The following is a 16540-nucleotide window of genomic DNA, read 5'->3' on the forward strand; positions in this document are numbered from 1 at the left end:
GCTCCAACCTTCTGCGTAAAAGATTTCTTCACTGAGTCAATGTGCACAGACCATGTCAGCTTATTGTCAATTTTAACTCCAAGACAAGTGGTGTAATTAACCAGGTCGATATGGCCAGTGTTAAAGTGGAGGGGAGGTATAGGCCCAACAAAAGAGGTTTTACTTAGTATCATTGCTTCAGTTTTAATTGGGTGGATGGTTAGCTGATTCTTAATGCTCCACAGGAGAACTTGCTCCAATGATTTATTTAGTGACAACATAACCTGGTCAACATTTGGTCCAATACAGTAAACTGTAGTGTCATCTGCATACATGTATAGATCTCCCGAGTCGATGTGGTCAGGGAGATCATTAACATATATGGTGTAGAGCCGGGGGCCAAGAAGCGAGCCTTGAGGGACTCCATATCGCACATAGTCAGTGACCGACCTGCAATTATTAACTTCAGCAAATTGACATCTATCAGTAAGATAGCTCATTAGCCATTCATGAAGAGATCCTGATATTCCAATGGCGTGTAGTTTATGCGATAAAATATAATGGGGGACAGTGTCAAAAGCTTTCTGGAAGTCAATAAAGACTGCTCCAACTGTCAGACCATTGTCAATTGCTGTCTTCCATCCTTCAGTCATAGAGGTAAGCATTCCTTCAGTCGATAGTCCCTTGCTAAACCCCCACTGTTTACAGCTTTTTATGCCACAGCTGTTCAGATGGGTATCAATTATGTTGCAGATCTGGCTTTCGAGCAGCTTGCTGGGGATACTTAAAAGTGATATTGGCCTATAATTTGAAGCATCTGCTGGGTTTCCTTTTTTAAAGATTGCATTAACTTTTGCAATCTTCCATGTGTTAGGGAAGCTGGACTGAGCCATGCTGCTCTTGAAAACAGTTACAATGCCCTCTAGGGCGGATGTTCCTGCAATAGCTAAGCTACGAGAAGAGATGCCATCAGGACCAGATGCTTTGTTAATTTTAATTGTCTTGATATCAGTTTTGAGTTTGTTGATGTTGACCTCCAAGACCTGCACAGTGGGGGTAACTCTGTACATGAATTGATGGGGTTCATCAGCTTCGGGGAATTTTTCAGCTAGTTCCTTGCCAATATTTATGAAGTAAGAGTTAATCAGTTCAGCTTTCTCGTAGTCATTTGTGATTTCCTTATTTTCAGCATCTCTGAGGGGGCCAATATGTTTATTCTTAGGTTTTCCAGTGGCCTCGTTCACAGTTTTCCAGAAAGATTTTGAGTCCTTGGTCTCTGTAAATTTCTTTTTCCAATATTGAGCTTCAACACGTCGTAGCATCTTAGATACTTTGTTCCTAGAGGATTTGTAATCAACCCAGAGTTTATTAGTAGCGGGTGTGCCATCACAGGCTTTCAGAAGTTTATATCTCTTATTCATCTCTTTCCGGATCTCACTGTTCATCCAAGGTAGTGAATTTTTTCTAACCTTGGCTTTACGTAAGGGAATGTGACTGCTTGCAATAACATTATACATGCAATTCCAAGCCCAAGTGATGTCATCCAAGTCCTCAAAGGTGGAACAGACCCACCAGGGAGCACTTTCCAGGTCATGTTTGAAGTCTTTCGGGTTTTCCAACACGTTCTTGAAGTTGTGGACATATTTAATAAAAGGCTTTGGATTCCTGATCTTCAGCTTGTAGATAACGTAGATGAATTTGTGATCAGCTATGCAATACTCAATCACATCAGACTTTGAGACCTTTGAGGTATTGATAGTCAAAATCAGATCGATCAAAGTGTTAGAATGTGCTGAGGTTCTTGTGGGTGCTTTTATGATGTTACAAAAGTTATAAGATTGTAAGATGCGTTTGAATTTCGCACCATTTCCATTAGTAGCAAGCTGATCTGAATTGAAGTCACCAGCGATCACAACATTCCTGCGAGACATCCAAATTGTACTCAATACTTGGTTGAATTCATCAAAGAAAGATGTAACGTCAGGAGGTCTATATACACAACCCACAAGTAATCTTTGCGAGTGAGCTTTCAATTCAATCCAGAGAGCTTCAATGCCGTCGTTGTCATATTTGGATATACGTACACAATCTAGGCTAATGTTAAAGTAAATAGCGACTCCGCCTCCTACTTTGTGTGACCTATCTCTTCTCAGAATTCGGTATCCATCGATGTTTACTTCGTTATCGCTTATATCTTGTGTCAGATGCGTTTCAGAAATGGTTAGGATATCCAGGTTGGTATGCTGTAAAAGTATTTTCACTTCGGGGAGGTTCTTACGGAGGCCTCGCACGTTCGAGTGACCGATGGATACTCCTTGCTTTCCATTGTCTCTCACCACGTGAAGTGCATCAAACAGAGGGGAAGCAGGCCCCGGGTTAGGACATATGTCGCCACATAGTTGTAAATATTCAAAGTTGAAGCTTGCATCGGAGTTGCTGTAGTAGTTGACTCTCGAATTCCTGAATCTGACTCGAGCTTTCCACACGAATCCAATATGGCGGATATTGAGTCGAAACAAAATGGATGATATCGGTTTCAAAAACCAATGATTATCCCAGCTTTGCTTGTTTACTTTGACGAGGCGCATATCTAATCCGATGTGTGCATCTTTGCCACTTGAACATGCCAATATGTACAGAGAAAAGCCAAAAAGAAACCAAAGTATAGGCGAACTAAAAATTTTGCTTCTTCCCGCCATGATGACCGCTGACCTTCTGCGAATGTGATTTCCACATGTTCCTCTCTGCTTGTGGATTCTGCAACTGTGATCTCCACATGTCTTCAATTCTATCAGGGTGTCGATCCTTAGTAACTGCAAACAGTCTCCGAGCAGCATCTTGCATTTGAACCTTAGCATGTTCTACAGCAGCCTTTTCAATTTGAATCAAGTGTTCATTGAAAGATTTCTTGGCTACTGGTGGGGGCAGATTCATCCTGGCACAAAAATCTGTTAATCCAGCCTGGCCAAGTTTCTGGGAAGCCAACACTGACCTCCTGTTGACTTCATGTGCTCCTCCACCAACATCTCCAAGTTTCTTGCTGGTTTTCAAGTCAGTCTCATGATTACAAATTGAGCATTTCAGAAAAAGACATTCAGCAAGTCCTTCCCTCTGATAATCTCGCTAATAGAGTTTGAGAGTTGATTGGGGTTTGCGACAAGAGCTGCAAATTGCAGCTGAAGCAATACCTTCACTCAACAGAGTGGTATCTTGCAATTTAAACCCGCTTGCAACTTGGGAAACATCTGCTGATGCGACTCTGAGTCCAACGCTTATCGACTTCTTTCGGGTCAGGGTACCTTCTTGCTCTTCAAAACTCGAAAACGAAGAATTGTGAAGTTTTGAGGCGGAAACATTCACTCTCACAGGCAAATCTTTGGTTTCACGGAGGTCAATTTCGTCTCTGGCTTCACCTTCGCCGCCGCCATCTTGATCTGCTGGCGCTTTCTTTGTCAGCTTTGGCCGTTTGTTTGCCCCATTGTGGCCACAAAAACCTTTTCTTTTTTTTCTTCTTACCGATCTAAATTTCCTTTTTCCATGTTCCACCATCTCATGAAGCACAACAAGTAAAAATATTCGAAAAAAACAATCTAAATTCACCACACCACGCTTTTGAGAAAATCGCAACTTCGAATCTTCGACAACCGCGCTGTATCATGGTTACTGCAAATGAAAATCTAGACTGGACCCTGTGAAATTTGGCTTTTAAGGACTGTGGAAACGACTTTTAGGGGACTTTTGACCCAACGCGGAGCAGAAAGTCCCATGACAACCAAAATAAACAAAGTGTAAACAAACGGTTGCTATGCATCAATAATGGACCGCTCCCCAATTAATTAGCCGTTTTAGGCGGGATTTTCAAATTTTTCAAAAAATAAGAGTGGATTTTAAAAATTGAATAGATAAGGGTCTTAGGGGGGATTGAATAAGTTTTTATGAAATTTTCGAATTTTTTCTTAAAATAAGGGTTAACTACCTCCTTAAGCTCAACATCACTACGTGTCTTCGCTACGATCAAGGGTGGGGAAGGTAGGGGGTCACGAAGATCCGGCGTAATCTTGGTGTCTCTTTGGGACTAAAGAAAGCCTGAACCACACCTATATAGATTCTTAACGAACCTTCGGGGAGTCGACACCAACCCCCTAGGGGAAGGAGTTGTTAAGTTCACCCAACCGCATATTCTTAACCACGCGTGTCTGAGAAGCATTCGCTAAACAAAGTACAAAGCGAGGGGTAACAAGGGCTGAAAGAGGCTAATTCCGAATTACCTTTGGCCTCGTGTTCAAAACGAGGCCTGATGCTCATCCATTCGTATGAAATGAGTATAATTTGCATGTGATTGAAAACTTATAATCACAGAAGAGGCTAAGCACCAGGGCTCACTTTGAGAACGGGCCAAAGGTAACTCGGAAATTGCCAATTGAACATCACTTAATCACTTTACCAGCTTTAATAAGAAAAAGTTGTTTTGAGTTGCACGTAATAAAATCAATCAGATGGGTTTGAGCAGCTCCTTTTACAAAGCTACTTTGTTCTGTCTACAATGTGCCCGATTTCGCAGAATCGTTATGTCAGTACTGCTGACTGTACGGCTATTAAACTTTTGATACTATTTCCTACAGAAAATACAAGCGAAGCGTTACTCCTTAAGCCCTCAGTACGTTTTCGTAGGACGTTATTTCTAAGAATTTGGTTATCGATCAATTTCCCGCACTCGGGGATGACTTGCTCTCTTGTTACTTCTCTAGATGCTTAACAACGCGCAGATGCTGTGATGAGAAAATCCCTTCCGATCAGAGAAATGCGAGGGTCTGCGTACTAGAGAAAATGTCTTAGTCCCAGTCAATTTTCCATCCAAATAATTTTTCGAAGCACATCTAATGATCTTGTTAATTCTCCATTCTTACGCAAAACCAAATCCTTCGCTTCCCTCGTTTATTGCAAGTAAAAGTTTCTTCTGCATCTCTTTGAAGGACGAGTAGGAGGGTAAACAGAGCTGGTTAAAACTACAAACAAGAAAAGGTTCTTAGAGTAAAAAACTGTTCATTCTTGACCATCCTGTAAAAAGATTTATTTTGGGCGTTTGATAAAGTAAATTGGCCACGGTAAAAGAGTTTCAAAGCTGACGTCTCAAGCGTTAGCCCTATGTCAGAGCGAGTGGAGGAATTGTGGGTTGTGTATGTGTTTATATGCAGAAAATGGTGCTATGCTACTGGTGGGATATTTTTTCAACGTTATGAATGAAAGGACAAGTTTTACATCGCACACAAGCGCATTTGAAAATTCCGAGGTAGTCATTAGTTTGTAATGAACTTCCGTCCAAGAAGTTGCCTATATTTTGGTCACGTTTGATGTAATAAGCGGAAGTTGCGAAAAGATCTATCTGCATATCGGGCCCAAACGATCCATTAAGATTACTGATCTCTTCACGCCTGGGCCGAGCGTTCCCAGGGTCCTCTCCGTCAAGCTAAGTAGCGGATTGTAGACTGTACTTACCAAGTATGTGCTGTGGGAAGTGCGTTTGTAAATGGAGCGTACGAGATCTGTATTTGGGGAGAGAGTTCAACAAATCCCCCAGGGGGAAGTTGAGAAGAACCTGTGATAAACTGCACCAGTCGAGCAAGCTCTTCTTGAGTAAAACTTGTCACAATCGTCCAAAACCACTCCAAAGTCTGAATAAGAAAAAAAGCTTTATGAATTGTAGTTAGAACTAAAAAAATACCCTCGCCACTATGTCCGCGCCGTTTGGGCCGCTACACTTTCATCCGTCGATTTCTTTATCGGGCCCCCTCATATCATCCCGAAAACTGCGGGCTATTCTGCAAACAAGTACTACGTCGCGACAGAATTACGAGACGAAACGGCTCTGAGCTGTGAAAGAAATTATCAACATTTTGAAAAATTTAAGAATAGGTATCCCTAGTTCTTGATTCCCATTGCTCCTGATTGGTCTGGAGCACTCGCGTCATGCACCCTCTCAACCAGTAAGATGCAAGACTAGAACCAACAGTGACTTGATCATTCGCGTTTTTCTGCGCTTCAGGCAGTTTGTTCCTTTAATTGATCATTAGTAACAGCGCTCTAACTACCCAAGTAATGACTAAAGTTAGCTTTACCTTTCTAAATGGTGCCATATCATGCGTAACAGTATGATTGTTTTGGAAATCTGTAACACTGATGTTTCCAGTCCCACACATCAAAAGCTGCGGAATACAGAGAAAATGAAACGGATACGCAACTAAAACTGACCCAGAAAAATATAACCAAATTTAAAATGAAAACCCGTTGAAGAGTATTGGTCACAGGGCACATTACCTCCAGCTCATATTCATCGAACACACTCAGCAGACTGTCTGGTACAATTTCATTCAAACCTACCCAAAAAAGAGAAATTACTGATTAACTTCCTAGTCGCGCCTCATTGACATTGACCAATGTTCCTTGGTCATGAATACCAATTTTTGCTTGGAGTTTGTACGAATTGCATATCTCTGTCACGTGAGAAATGACCCCGTAGTCTTTTGGTTTTTTGGGTCGCCGTGTTGAAATAAACGTTTGAACTCTGCTCTGTCTAAGAACTTAAAATTGGAGTCAAATCACCAAAAGATGTCCCCTAGTTTATATTTTTCTTTCTTCTATTAGCCTCGGGAAATTGCATAATCAATCTCGTTCCCAGATTCCCTCCTTCTTCCCGCCCAAGGAAGAGGAGAGACCCTGGGACAAAGTAGGTGCATAAACAACTATTGAAAATACCACGCAAAGAATGGAGTGGACTAATGGACCATGAGTAGACTGAAAAAATACTTAATGACGAGGCGTAAAGTCCTTTTTAATCGTACCTTTCACAAAAGCTTCAATCTCCTGTTTAACAGAGGTTGCAAGACGATACTGAGCCAATAAGTCCAGATATTCTTTCTTGTTCGATTCTGTGACTGGTATCTGAGCTCCACCTGGTTTTAACTCCTCCAACTAAGGGTTGAAAAGAAATTAACTTCAGCTGATGAGAACTGTTTAAGAAGCCAATCTATAAGTATGTTACCACTTTACTTGACATCTCCAAAAAGGAAGGTTTCGACAACACTGATGCAAGTAGCATGCTGGAATCCGTTCCCATATGATTCCAACTTACAGCCAAGCTCACCTAAAGGTTGTCCTGAGCTCAAATGGTAGAGCATCTGGACTACGAAAATCGGGAGATCTGAGCTTTGGATACTCGAAATATACAAGTATAATCACCAAAGGTTGCAAAAAACACTCAAGAGAAAGAAAAGTAAGAGATGAGATGTTTAAGAATTCGAAGGACCTTTATCCCACCTTCTCTAAGCGCCCCTGCTGATCGTACTCCTCCTCTGCAAATACTAGTGTCAAGTCCTCCGGGTCATTCTCCTCGATGAATTTGATTTTGCTCCGATAGAAGTCCTTGTCATCAATCTCGAAGTACTTTTTTGTGGATTGAAAAATAATTATCGGTTGAAAAATGTTTACACAAAATATTGAACATGGATCAGAAAAATGTAACGGCTTTTTAATTAAATACAAATTCTGTCACAGTCTGTGCATTCTCCTTTGCAAATGTTCTTATGATGTCCCGGAAAGCTAGAGCATTGCTTGACATCAAAAGAGCGGCTGAGAAGGTAACCGGCGAAAGTTGAAGCGATCAGCGGTTAATGTGCGACAGCGCCTAAGAGAAACTGTCATCGTTGCCATTAGGCTCCTGAGAAGGACACAATATATCTTGAAAAATGAAACGTAAATACCCCAAAATTTTTGTTAAAATAGTTCTAATTCATTCGCCCCTGGCTAATAATCGTAAGTTTCTACACGTGTTTGTATTTTCCTCAGCGACCGAAAAAAAAAGACTCCTACAAAGGCGCCAAGTAGAATGAACTTGTTTAAAACTGAAATGCGTCAAACCAGATTTTTGTCTCGGATTGCTCGTCTGTTCAAAAATTGTTCCACATAACTATTTTTTAAAAATATTACTTGGAAAAACTTTGTTGTCTTACCCTGTAACTTACACGAAGACCAAGTAGCTGAGCAAGGAATGATCTGCTAAATCGCGCTTTCACATTTAATCTCCGTGTTGATCCCATAGCGGACTCGTACAAGCATTTTCCCACGATGCGTCCGGCGAACTCGTAAAATTTAACTTTCAAATGAGCAGGTCTCCGCGGATTCGGATGAACCTTGAACACACAAAAAAGGAACAATGAACATCATAATTCTTTCTACCGGCGCCGAAAACTAACTATTTTCTTAAAATTGTTCTCCTCAAAACATTTTAGACAGGCTGTGGCGTGGTAGGACCTTTGATCCTGAGTTCAGAGCACTGCTACCCTGACGGGCTCATCGTGTCGTGATCTTTGGAAAGACCCCTTCAACCTGACATTGAGAGTCTGGCGTGGAAAGAGAGGGAGCATTATGCAGGTTGTACTCCAACTTGCTCCATGCAGTACAGACCAAAACTCGATGGTAGTTGTGAATTACAAGGCTGCTCCTTTACAATAAAGCAATACAGAGCACCAAACACTCCTGCACTCACCAGAGCTTGAGGATCATCAGCGTCGAAGCGACTGAAGAATCCAGCTTCGTGAGAAAACAGCGCCTTGCATAACAACTCAAACCATTCACGCCGCAAGCCACCCCAGTCAACACCTTGAAAAGTAAAAGAGACAAACATGGTTTTAAATATAATTACCAGTTCTACTCTGATCTGAGACTAAGTTATCTTATATTCCACAACAAGTAGCTTCAAAATAACAGCGTGAAAAAAATTATCATAACCTACCTGGTTCGTCTTTAAACGTGATTTTAAAATATTTTAACCAGTCGCTGGAATAGAATGTCTTCATTGTGGCTTGATAGGACTACGGGGAAAGAACACGCGCTATTTAGCACTGAATAATAAAAAATAATATCTAGCAATCGCACGTTAGTTTATTGGGTTGAATCTCACGTCGTCAAAGAAAGTTTCTGTGACGACGTGAGATTCAACCCAATGACGTGCTGATTTTAGGATCTACGACTGACTCGCACCACGAACAGAGAAACAAGCGATGCAGAGAGGATCTCTAAATACCTTGGCATTCATATTCGGACAAACTCGCTCAAAAAAAAGGGCAAGGGATGAGTTTCCTCCTCAGATTATTTTCGTTCCATTGCATTTTAATCAACGTAGCTCGTTGTGCTAAACTTACACTCTCCAAGAGTTTACGTCGATCTATCTTTAACTTCACTTCACCCGTTTTTCGCCCGTGGTAGTTGAGTAATTCACGATAAAAGAATTCCTGTTTGTCTTTGAAGCTCTCTGACCCTCCTGTGAAAGAAAGTTAAAATGAAAGTTATGGTGAAGAGATTACTTAAAATTTTAATCTTGGAAAGCATGGAAAAATTGAGGAAACTGTAAATGCCTTACTGCACTACAAAAGATCTGCAATCAAATTGTCACAAGATATTACTATTACAAAGCAACGTCGTCTTAGAACGTCACGGAACTACACCTTATTATAAGTAGGTGTATATGTTATCTAGTGGCTGAGTGGTGCTCATAGTGAAAAAGTGTGGTCAATATTAGACAACGGCTTTAAAGGACACTAGGAAAAATCTCTGTGTTGATAGACAGATAAAGGAATTTTTAATTGACTGTCGAGCCGGTTAATCTTGGATTGAGTTGGTTTTAATTCACTTTGTTCAACGATTGGTCTAGAAAAATTGCGCCACCTTCTCAACCAATCAAATGAAAAACTGCCAACAATCACTCATTAGAAAAGCGCTCTACTACACATCCTTTCCAATCCTGGTCAATCTTCTCCCCGCCACTGTTTTGGTTTTTTTTTTTTTTCGCTATTTTTGATGTTTTCTTATCTTACCAAACTAATATTTTGTAATTTTCCTCGGCTGAAGAGACAGTTCGCGCGTTGCGACTATAACAACATCGTCGATCATCTGTTCAACTGACCTATTTTCGTGAGCAAAAGTCTTGAGAAGGTCGCCACCAATACATTTCTTTCTTTGCACATCACAGTTATCGGAGGCTGCGAACCATCGTCTACAGTAAACGCTGGATAATCGACACTACGGTCAGGGGGATGCAGAATAATCTGAGGGAGGAGTGGGTACATAAAATATTTAGTTTCCCGTATTTTGCATAATCAATTATAAACAAGAAAAGTTCCTCTAAATATCAATATGACGAAACAAATACAAGCATTTTAGAAGTTTTGCACGAGTAATAGAAAACCTTTTGTGGAGAGATGAAAAGAGGGATCTTGATTCAAGTTAAAAGTGTTGTAAGAAAGATGATTTACTCTTTTAAAGGCCTTTCCACTTAAGAACAAAAATGGTTGCTATCAAAATATCACTTGTAAGTCATAGAGGATAAAAAACACAACTAAAACAACATACCTTTGTTGTGGGCCGAACTCGGAATCCATACAATCTGTGTGGAATAATCCTCATGTAAAATTCTTTGATTTGTAATTGCTACAAAATTAATGAAAAAAATTTGAAAAACAGCTCCTTTAAGATATTGTTGTTTGAATGAAGCAAAGAAAAACAAAAGCCCACCTTTTTAGAGATGTAACAGTAGACTTTGCGAGACTTTTTCAGGCCATTGATATTCAATCCAGTTATAGCAATAGAAGCTTGTTCAAAATTACTGGATGGTCTTCTTGCCCCAGAGGGCATGTTGGCTGTAGCAGGGGTACTTGAGCCAGAAGATGCTGCTGGAGATGTATCATCGTTCACCAGAAGATATGCTTCATACCATACATTCCAACATTTATTCTTTATATTCTTGTTGACATGTTCAGCATCTTTAGCTAAATATATGTATAAAGGAAAGCAAAAACCAAAACATTTATTGAGATTTCTCATAAAATACCACAAGCAAGGGATATTGAAACAGGTGATTTTACATGTATCAGAGAGGGACTCAAACTGAAAAAGAATTGGTCCTTTTCAAACTACAGCACTCACTCTTAATCACATGACAAAGTAGGAGATAAAACAAATTCTCAAAACACTAAACAAATAAATTTTTAAGAAAATTCTGTGACACCTCTTGAAAAGCAGCAAATTGGCTGTCTTGCAATACAATCTAATAATGGCTGGCCACGCAGCCCAGCCATCATTAAACAAATCATTTAAAAATTTCTGAAAGTTGAATGCTGGACTATGCAACGTAATCCTTGTTTTTATTTCTTAGATGGTGTGATATAAATTATTACAACACTATACAAACTGAACAAAACAGGTAGCAAACACATATTTTGCTCTTACGATTGAGGGAAATGACACTAAGCTTTCCTTGATTCAGTGTAACTCCATTATATTTAACAACTGCATTGAAACATCCTTCATCATCCAGCTTTATGTGGAGGACATTATTCTTGTCAAATCCATCTGGTAGAATCACAAGTTCAGGGTCTGTCTTTTCACTGCTTCCAATCTGACAAAACAATTAAAATATAAATGTGTCAACTTGTAGAGATAAATCCAGGAGCTTTACACACATTAAAAAATTCACCACCCTACTAACATTTATACAGTCAATCGAAAAAATCATGTCCATGCTAAAACAAATTACTTTCTACTTTAACAGTGTATATATTGCCATATTATTCACCAATTAAAAGCCTGTTTTTCACAAATGCCATCTATCTAACCTATAAATATTAGTTGTAACTTAAGTACTTACACTCAAGTGGCAATTCTGTCTCCTACCTCAGTTATTTCCACACAGTAGGAGTGAACATCTTGAACTGAAAGAGGACAGACATTCCCAAACTTGTCACGAGCCTCAACAGTGAGAGGAGTATATATCCCTTGCTGCACCTCAAGCAGTGAGCTGCCTTCTAGAATACTGCATTTGGATGGATCAACCACACCTGTCAATTAGTAACATCACAAATTAAATGCAATTGCAAACCAATTTAGAATCCAATGAACAAAGAGGAAGAGTACTATTGGCTACCCCTTAAATTTGTCACATTTTCTGGACAGTATCTAACTACCTCCTGGGTGGATAGAGGCACTGTCAGAGAGAATCATGCTCCACACACAAAACCCAATAACCAGTGTAGCGTTAGAATCTGGACATTTCAATCCAGAGCCCAGCATATCAACATATTGCTGTAGCTTCTCCCATGCCCAAAAACACCCTTTTAGTTAATTTATCTAAGGATACAGAACCTGGTAAAAATGTTTTTGTAAATGGACTGTCCCTGATTGGTTTTCCCTTCACCAGAACAGATATTTTATAGGCTCCAGCCTCTCGGACAGTAAAGGAAACTCTCATGGCATTCCCATCTCTCCATTTTTCACCACCATATTCCCGTGATGACACAATGAAGTTGTTGTTGTGCATTATTTCAACTAGGATGTAATCTTCTTTTGATACAGAATATGGAGTGGCATTCATTCTGTAAAACTAAAAGAAAACAGACAAGGCAAGAGTTAGTAATAATTTCCCAGTCTAATGTAGTTCTCCTTTTTCCTTTCACCTCCACTGTAAGAGTTTTTCTTGCTTATTAATAAGTAATAAACTTATCAAGTGCAAAATATAAACCAAAAAAAAAGTCTTTAGCTAGTCTGATATGGTAGTGAATTATTGAATAATGTACCATAGTATTCCTCTTCACAAATGTGTAACATACCTATTAAGTAGCTAGACAGCTATATCACAGAATGATTTCAAGTTGCAAGACTCCACGAAAGTACAAGGTCTTGCACAACAGCAGCTTTTGAGAGGTCTACATGTGATCTAGCACTGATAATATTTATGTCAGATTCCTTACAGACCTTTCGCCAGCTTGTTTTGCAAAAGACATTAAACTTACTTGCAAGCAAAAAAAAATATCACTAATAATATAAAGGCCTGTCATAAACACCACAAAATAAGGCTGGAAATATAAATCTCATTAAACTAACTCTTTTATACATATTGCAATTTCAACAAATACCTTGAGGATAAATGACATTGATTCACCCACAATATGGGGATCTTCCCACTCCCAAATAACTTTTGTAAATGAAGGCTCAAGGGCTAAGCCAAGAACATATCCAAAGAAACTAGACTTGTGTTGCTGACTTCTGGATTTGATTCTAGAGAATCCAACACTGAGACATACCAAGAGTGCTATGCTGCCAACCATGACAAGAAGCACTCTACCTATAAATGGAGATACAGTCATTTTATTAGTCACCCATCCTAACAACCTTAAATCATTTGGGTTCTGTTAAACATGGAAAAAACTAATAAGTTTCCCAAATGGTAACAAAAAGTTCAGGCCTTTCCTCTCCTTGGGGAAAAAAAAGACTTTAAATATTTTTTACACCTAAGCACATACTACAATTTAAGAAGCCATCTCATGGTAAGGAATGTTCTTATCAAATTATGACTTAGTAATGTAAGTGAACTGAGTAGTTCACTGTTCTTGGAAATTCATCTTGTCTAACAGAAGTATCAACATCAAGAGTTTGTAGATTTAATTTTTGCAAATCCTTAGATTGTCATTGGTCCACAAAAGTTAGTTTCTGCAAAAAAATCCAGAAATAAAAAAGGGAAAAACCTAAGATTTGCCATCTCTGGTGCAATTATAGCTCCAAAGGAGTAAGCTGTTTACTCCATCATGTTCATTTGTTTGTCCTTTGGACTCTGACTGTTATGAGTTCTCTGTCACTAAGACTTAGAGTGTGCTGTAACTCAACATCTCAAGTAATACAAGCTGAGAATGTAGCATTTCTATGTTGATATACCATTACTACTGCTTGACCATGAAATTGGAAAAAAAGAAATAGTTTTCAGATGTAATTTCAATTATCTTTTTTGACAAAAAAATGCTCCCAATAAACAAAAAACAGTAAAAACTCCCAAATAAAAGTTCTGCCAATTTTCAGTGCAAAATAAGTAGATGACAAAAGGGATGATTCATTCTCTTTTGCAACATAAAAAAAAAACTTACCTACAAATTTTATGCTCCACCAAGAAAAAGAAAACAACATTAATACACCCCTCAAAGGAGGAGAATCTACAAAGTGACCTTGTTGCTTTTCAACTGCTTCTTGAAACTTTTTAAAATCCTCATCAGTAACAATCTTTCTCAACAAATCAGATTTGTGGTTTTTTATCAATCTATCCACACTGTTTATCCCTTGTGACAACAGTTTTGAGTAATAGGTATCCAAATGAATTTGTTGTAGCCAAGACAGAAGTTGTAGTTCAAGTCTGGCTTTCTGTACAGCCTGCTCTAGTTTTTCCTTCTCAGATGTAAATGTAAAAACTCCCCAAAATGATCCATGTCTTGTTAGAAACCTTGTAGCATCAAGGGTTGCAAACTTGACTTTAGTAAGAATACCTAAAAGAAAAATGTCATCATCATCATCATTTATAAACAACACAGAAAAATACCTTAAAAAGATCACGATATCAGGGTCCAAATTGCAATCAACTAAAAATTTACTGATTGTCACCAGAATTTTAACTCTGGTCGCCAATAGGCGACTCATTTCAAGTTTGAAATTACGTATGTCCCCACTAAGAAACCAACCAGCACCCTATCATTATAGCTTGTTTTTTCGAATCGTATAGGCTACGTTATATGCTATAAATTATCAAACAATATCATATACTGACAGAAGTTATTCATTATTTATGTTGCAGAAGAATTGAATGTGATAAAAGCAAAAACAAAGAGTGGGAAAGCCTCACCTATAAATAATTCTATAAGATATATTTTTAACCGTAAATAACAGCATATCAGAAATACTTAATATAACCATCGTAAGTCCTTGCCATGTACTGGATCATGGTAAACTGTGGGGAGTTCTCTAAATTATTACGTTTGAGATGTTATTTAAAGAAATTCGATTATGCCTCATGAAGTAACAATAAATTACATTGCACAATACTTAAATGCAAGGAACTAACTATCACACATACCAAATTTGTGCAATTTAGTCTCATAATCCAGAAGATCGTGCTGCTCTAACCAAGAATGCAATTCAGCTTTTTCTTCGCGAACAATAAAATAAACTTGCATGCGATAAAACAGAAACCCCAAACCAAAAATCAAAACCGCGATCTTGTTAAGCATCTTGGGTAAATATTATGCATAGCCGAGCTCTTAGCCGCTTTAGAGACGTTAGAGCTTTCCCGTTATTTCTTCATCCATATAAATCAGAATTTTCTGCATGAATTTTACCTCGCATGGTCTAGAAGGTTTCGATTTCAAACAAAATTTATAAATTTAAATTCGCGGGCGCAAGTGCTGGTCAGTTGAAGGACGATCGCGTGACAGCTCCATTACTTTCGTGACTAGGTGTCCGTGACATCAGTAGATTTCTAAGGTTTTCCTGATCAGTTTCATCAACTGTCCAAATTTGAGCGTGACTGACATTTTCAATGATTCAGAATCACCATGAGGCGTGCTATATTTACACTCTAATCTGAAGAGTAAAATGTTATAAGTCTCTCTAACCTATATCAGTCAATCTGTATAGCTGTAATTAATTGCTTGATCAAAGCAAGGGTCGAGTAAGCGTTCAATCTCGATCTGATAAAAAATAAGCTTTGTGTTTTGAATCCAACTGAAAATGAAAATAAGTTTCCTGAACAATCCGATTTTATAAGAGCACCATTGTATTCATTTTAGGTTTTATCCAACCCTATTTTAAAGATTTCTGTGACGTAGTTTGTCCGTTACAATTTATAAGCGTTTTACATGCAGCTCATAAAGTCGTCGAGTTACTACTCTCTGAACACTTTTGCTTGATTTTATTTGAATTCTCCTTTCTAGCTATCAGAAAATCCTTGTAAATCACGAATAAAGAATTTGGTGTCTGATCAAGAGAACATCGTTAGGCTGATAAAAGTGTTTCTTCTCGTCACGTTTTTGCTAGTTAATGTATAAGTATTACCAAGAGAATTTACTTGGCAATCATTTCTGAGGATCGGAGTTGTTTGTCATCACTTTGTGAAAGGCAAAACAGGAGAAACAAAAATATGGGGTTGGGTTGTGGAGGATACTGTAACAACTTACGAAAAGTTTTAACCTTCCACGTTTCCTCCTTCGAGCAAGAAATTTAAATTTCCATTTTCTGGAAATTTTGCCCGCGTTATTCAGTTTCCGTAGTGATCAAACCACGTGCCATTAAATTTGTATTTCGCTCCATCACGACAATTGAAAGTGAAGGGAACTATCTCATTTCTATACATAAAAAAACATATGACTCGCCGGTGTAAAACTTGATTCTTTTGCTCAGTAAAGTTTCCTAGTTCTATCATTTTTTTCCTAGTTTCTATTATACGTATGAACATTTTCTGGTTGTAGTTGCACGAGAGCGAGAATTGTCAGGCCGAAATTCTTAAACTTGAACTTGAAGATTTTGAAAATATTCCAACTTGTGCAATGCAAAAGCTGGAGCCAGTAATAAACATGAAAGAACACGTTTTATAATAAAATCATTACAATCGTATCAGGAAACGCTATCGGTTAGAAACTGAAATTAAAGTATGAAAATAAGCCCATGCAAATAAGGAAAAATGTCGTTTTTAGACAAA

At 38.5% G+C, this 16540-nt stretch overlaps 1 protein-coding gene across 1 annotated transcript; it reads right to left on the reverse strand.

The window, feature by feature from the left end:
- Positions 1-4414: 4414 nt before the first annotated feature.
- On the reverse strand, positions 4415-15206 carry LOC131792130 (apoptosis-resistant E3 ubiquitin protein ligase 1). Its single transcript, XM_059109502.2, has 19 exons — positions 14921-15206; positions 13944-14336; positions 12942-13150; positions 12172-12409; positions 11704-11867; positions 11260-11428; positions 10546-10799; positions 10384-10461; positions 9938-10079; positions 9177-9295; positions 8768-8846; positions 8522-8634; positions 7986-8165; positions 7294-7419; positions 6819-6948; positions 6295-6353; positions 6096-6182; positions 5476-5651; positions 4415-4985 (listed from the first exon to the last, which is right to left on the reverse strand). Exons 1-19 carry the CDS (start codon positions 15072-15074, stop codon positions 4883-4885), a joined length of 2973 nt encoding a protein of 990 aa, XP_058965485.2. The 5' UTR covers positions 15075-15206; the 3' UTR covers positions 4415-4882.
- Positions 15207-16540: the final 1334 nt, after the last annotated feature.

This window comes from Pocillopora verrucosa, chromosome 7 (genome assembly GCF_036669915.1).
Source record: "Pocillopora verrucosa isolate sample1 chromosome 7, ASM3666991v2, whole genome shotgun sequence".
Lineage (NCBI taxonomy): Eukaryota > Metazoa > Cnidaria > Anthozoa > Scleractinia > Pocilloporidae > Pocillopora > Pocillopora verrucosa.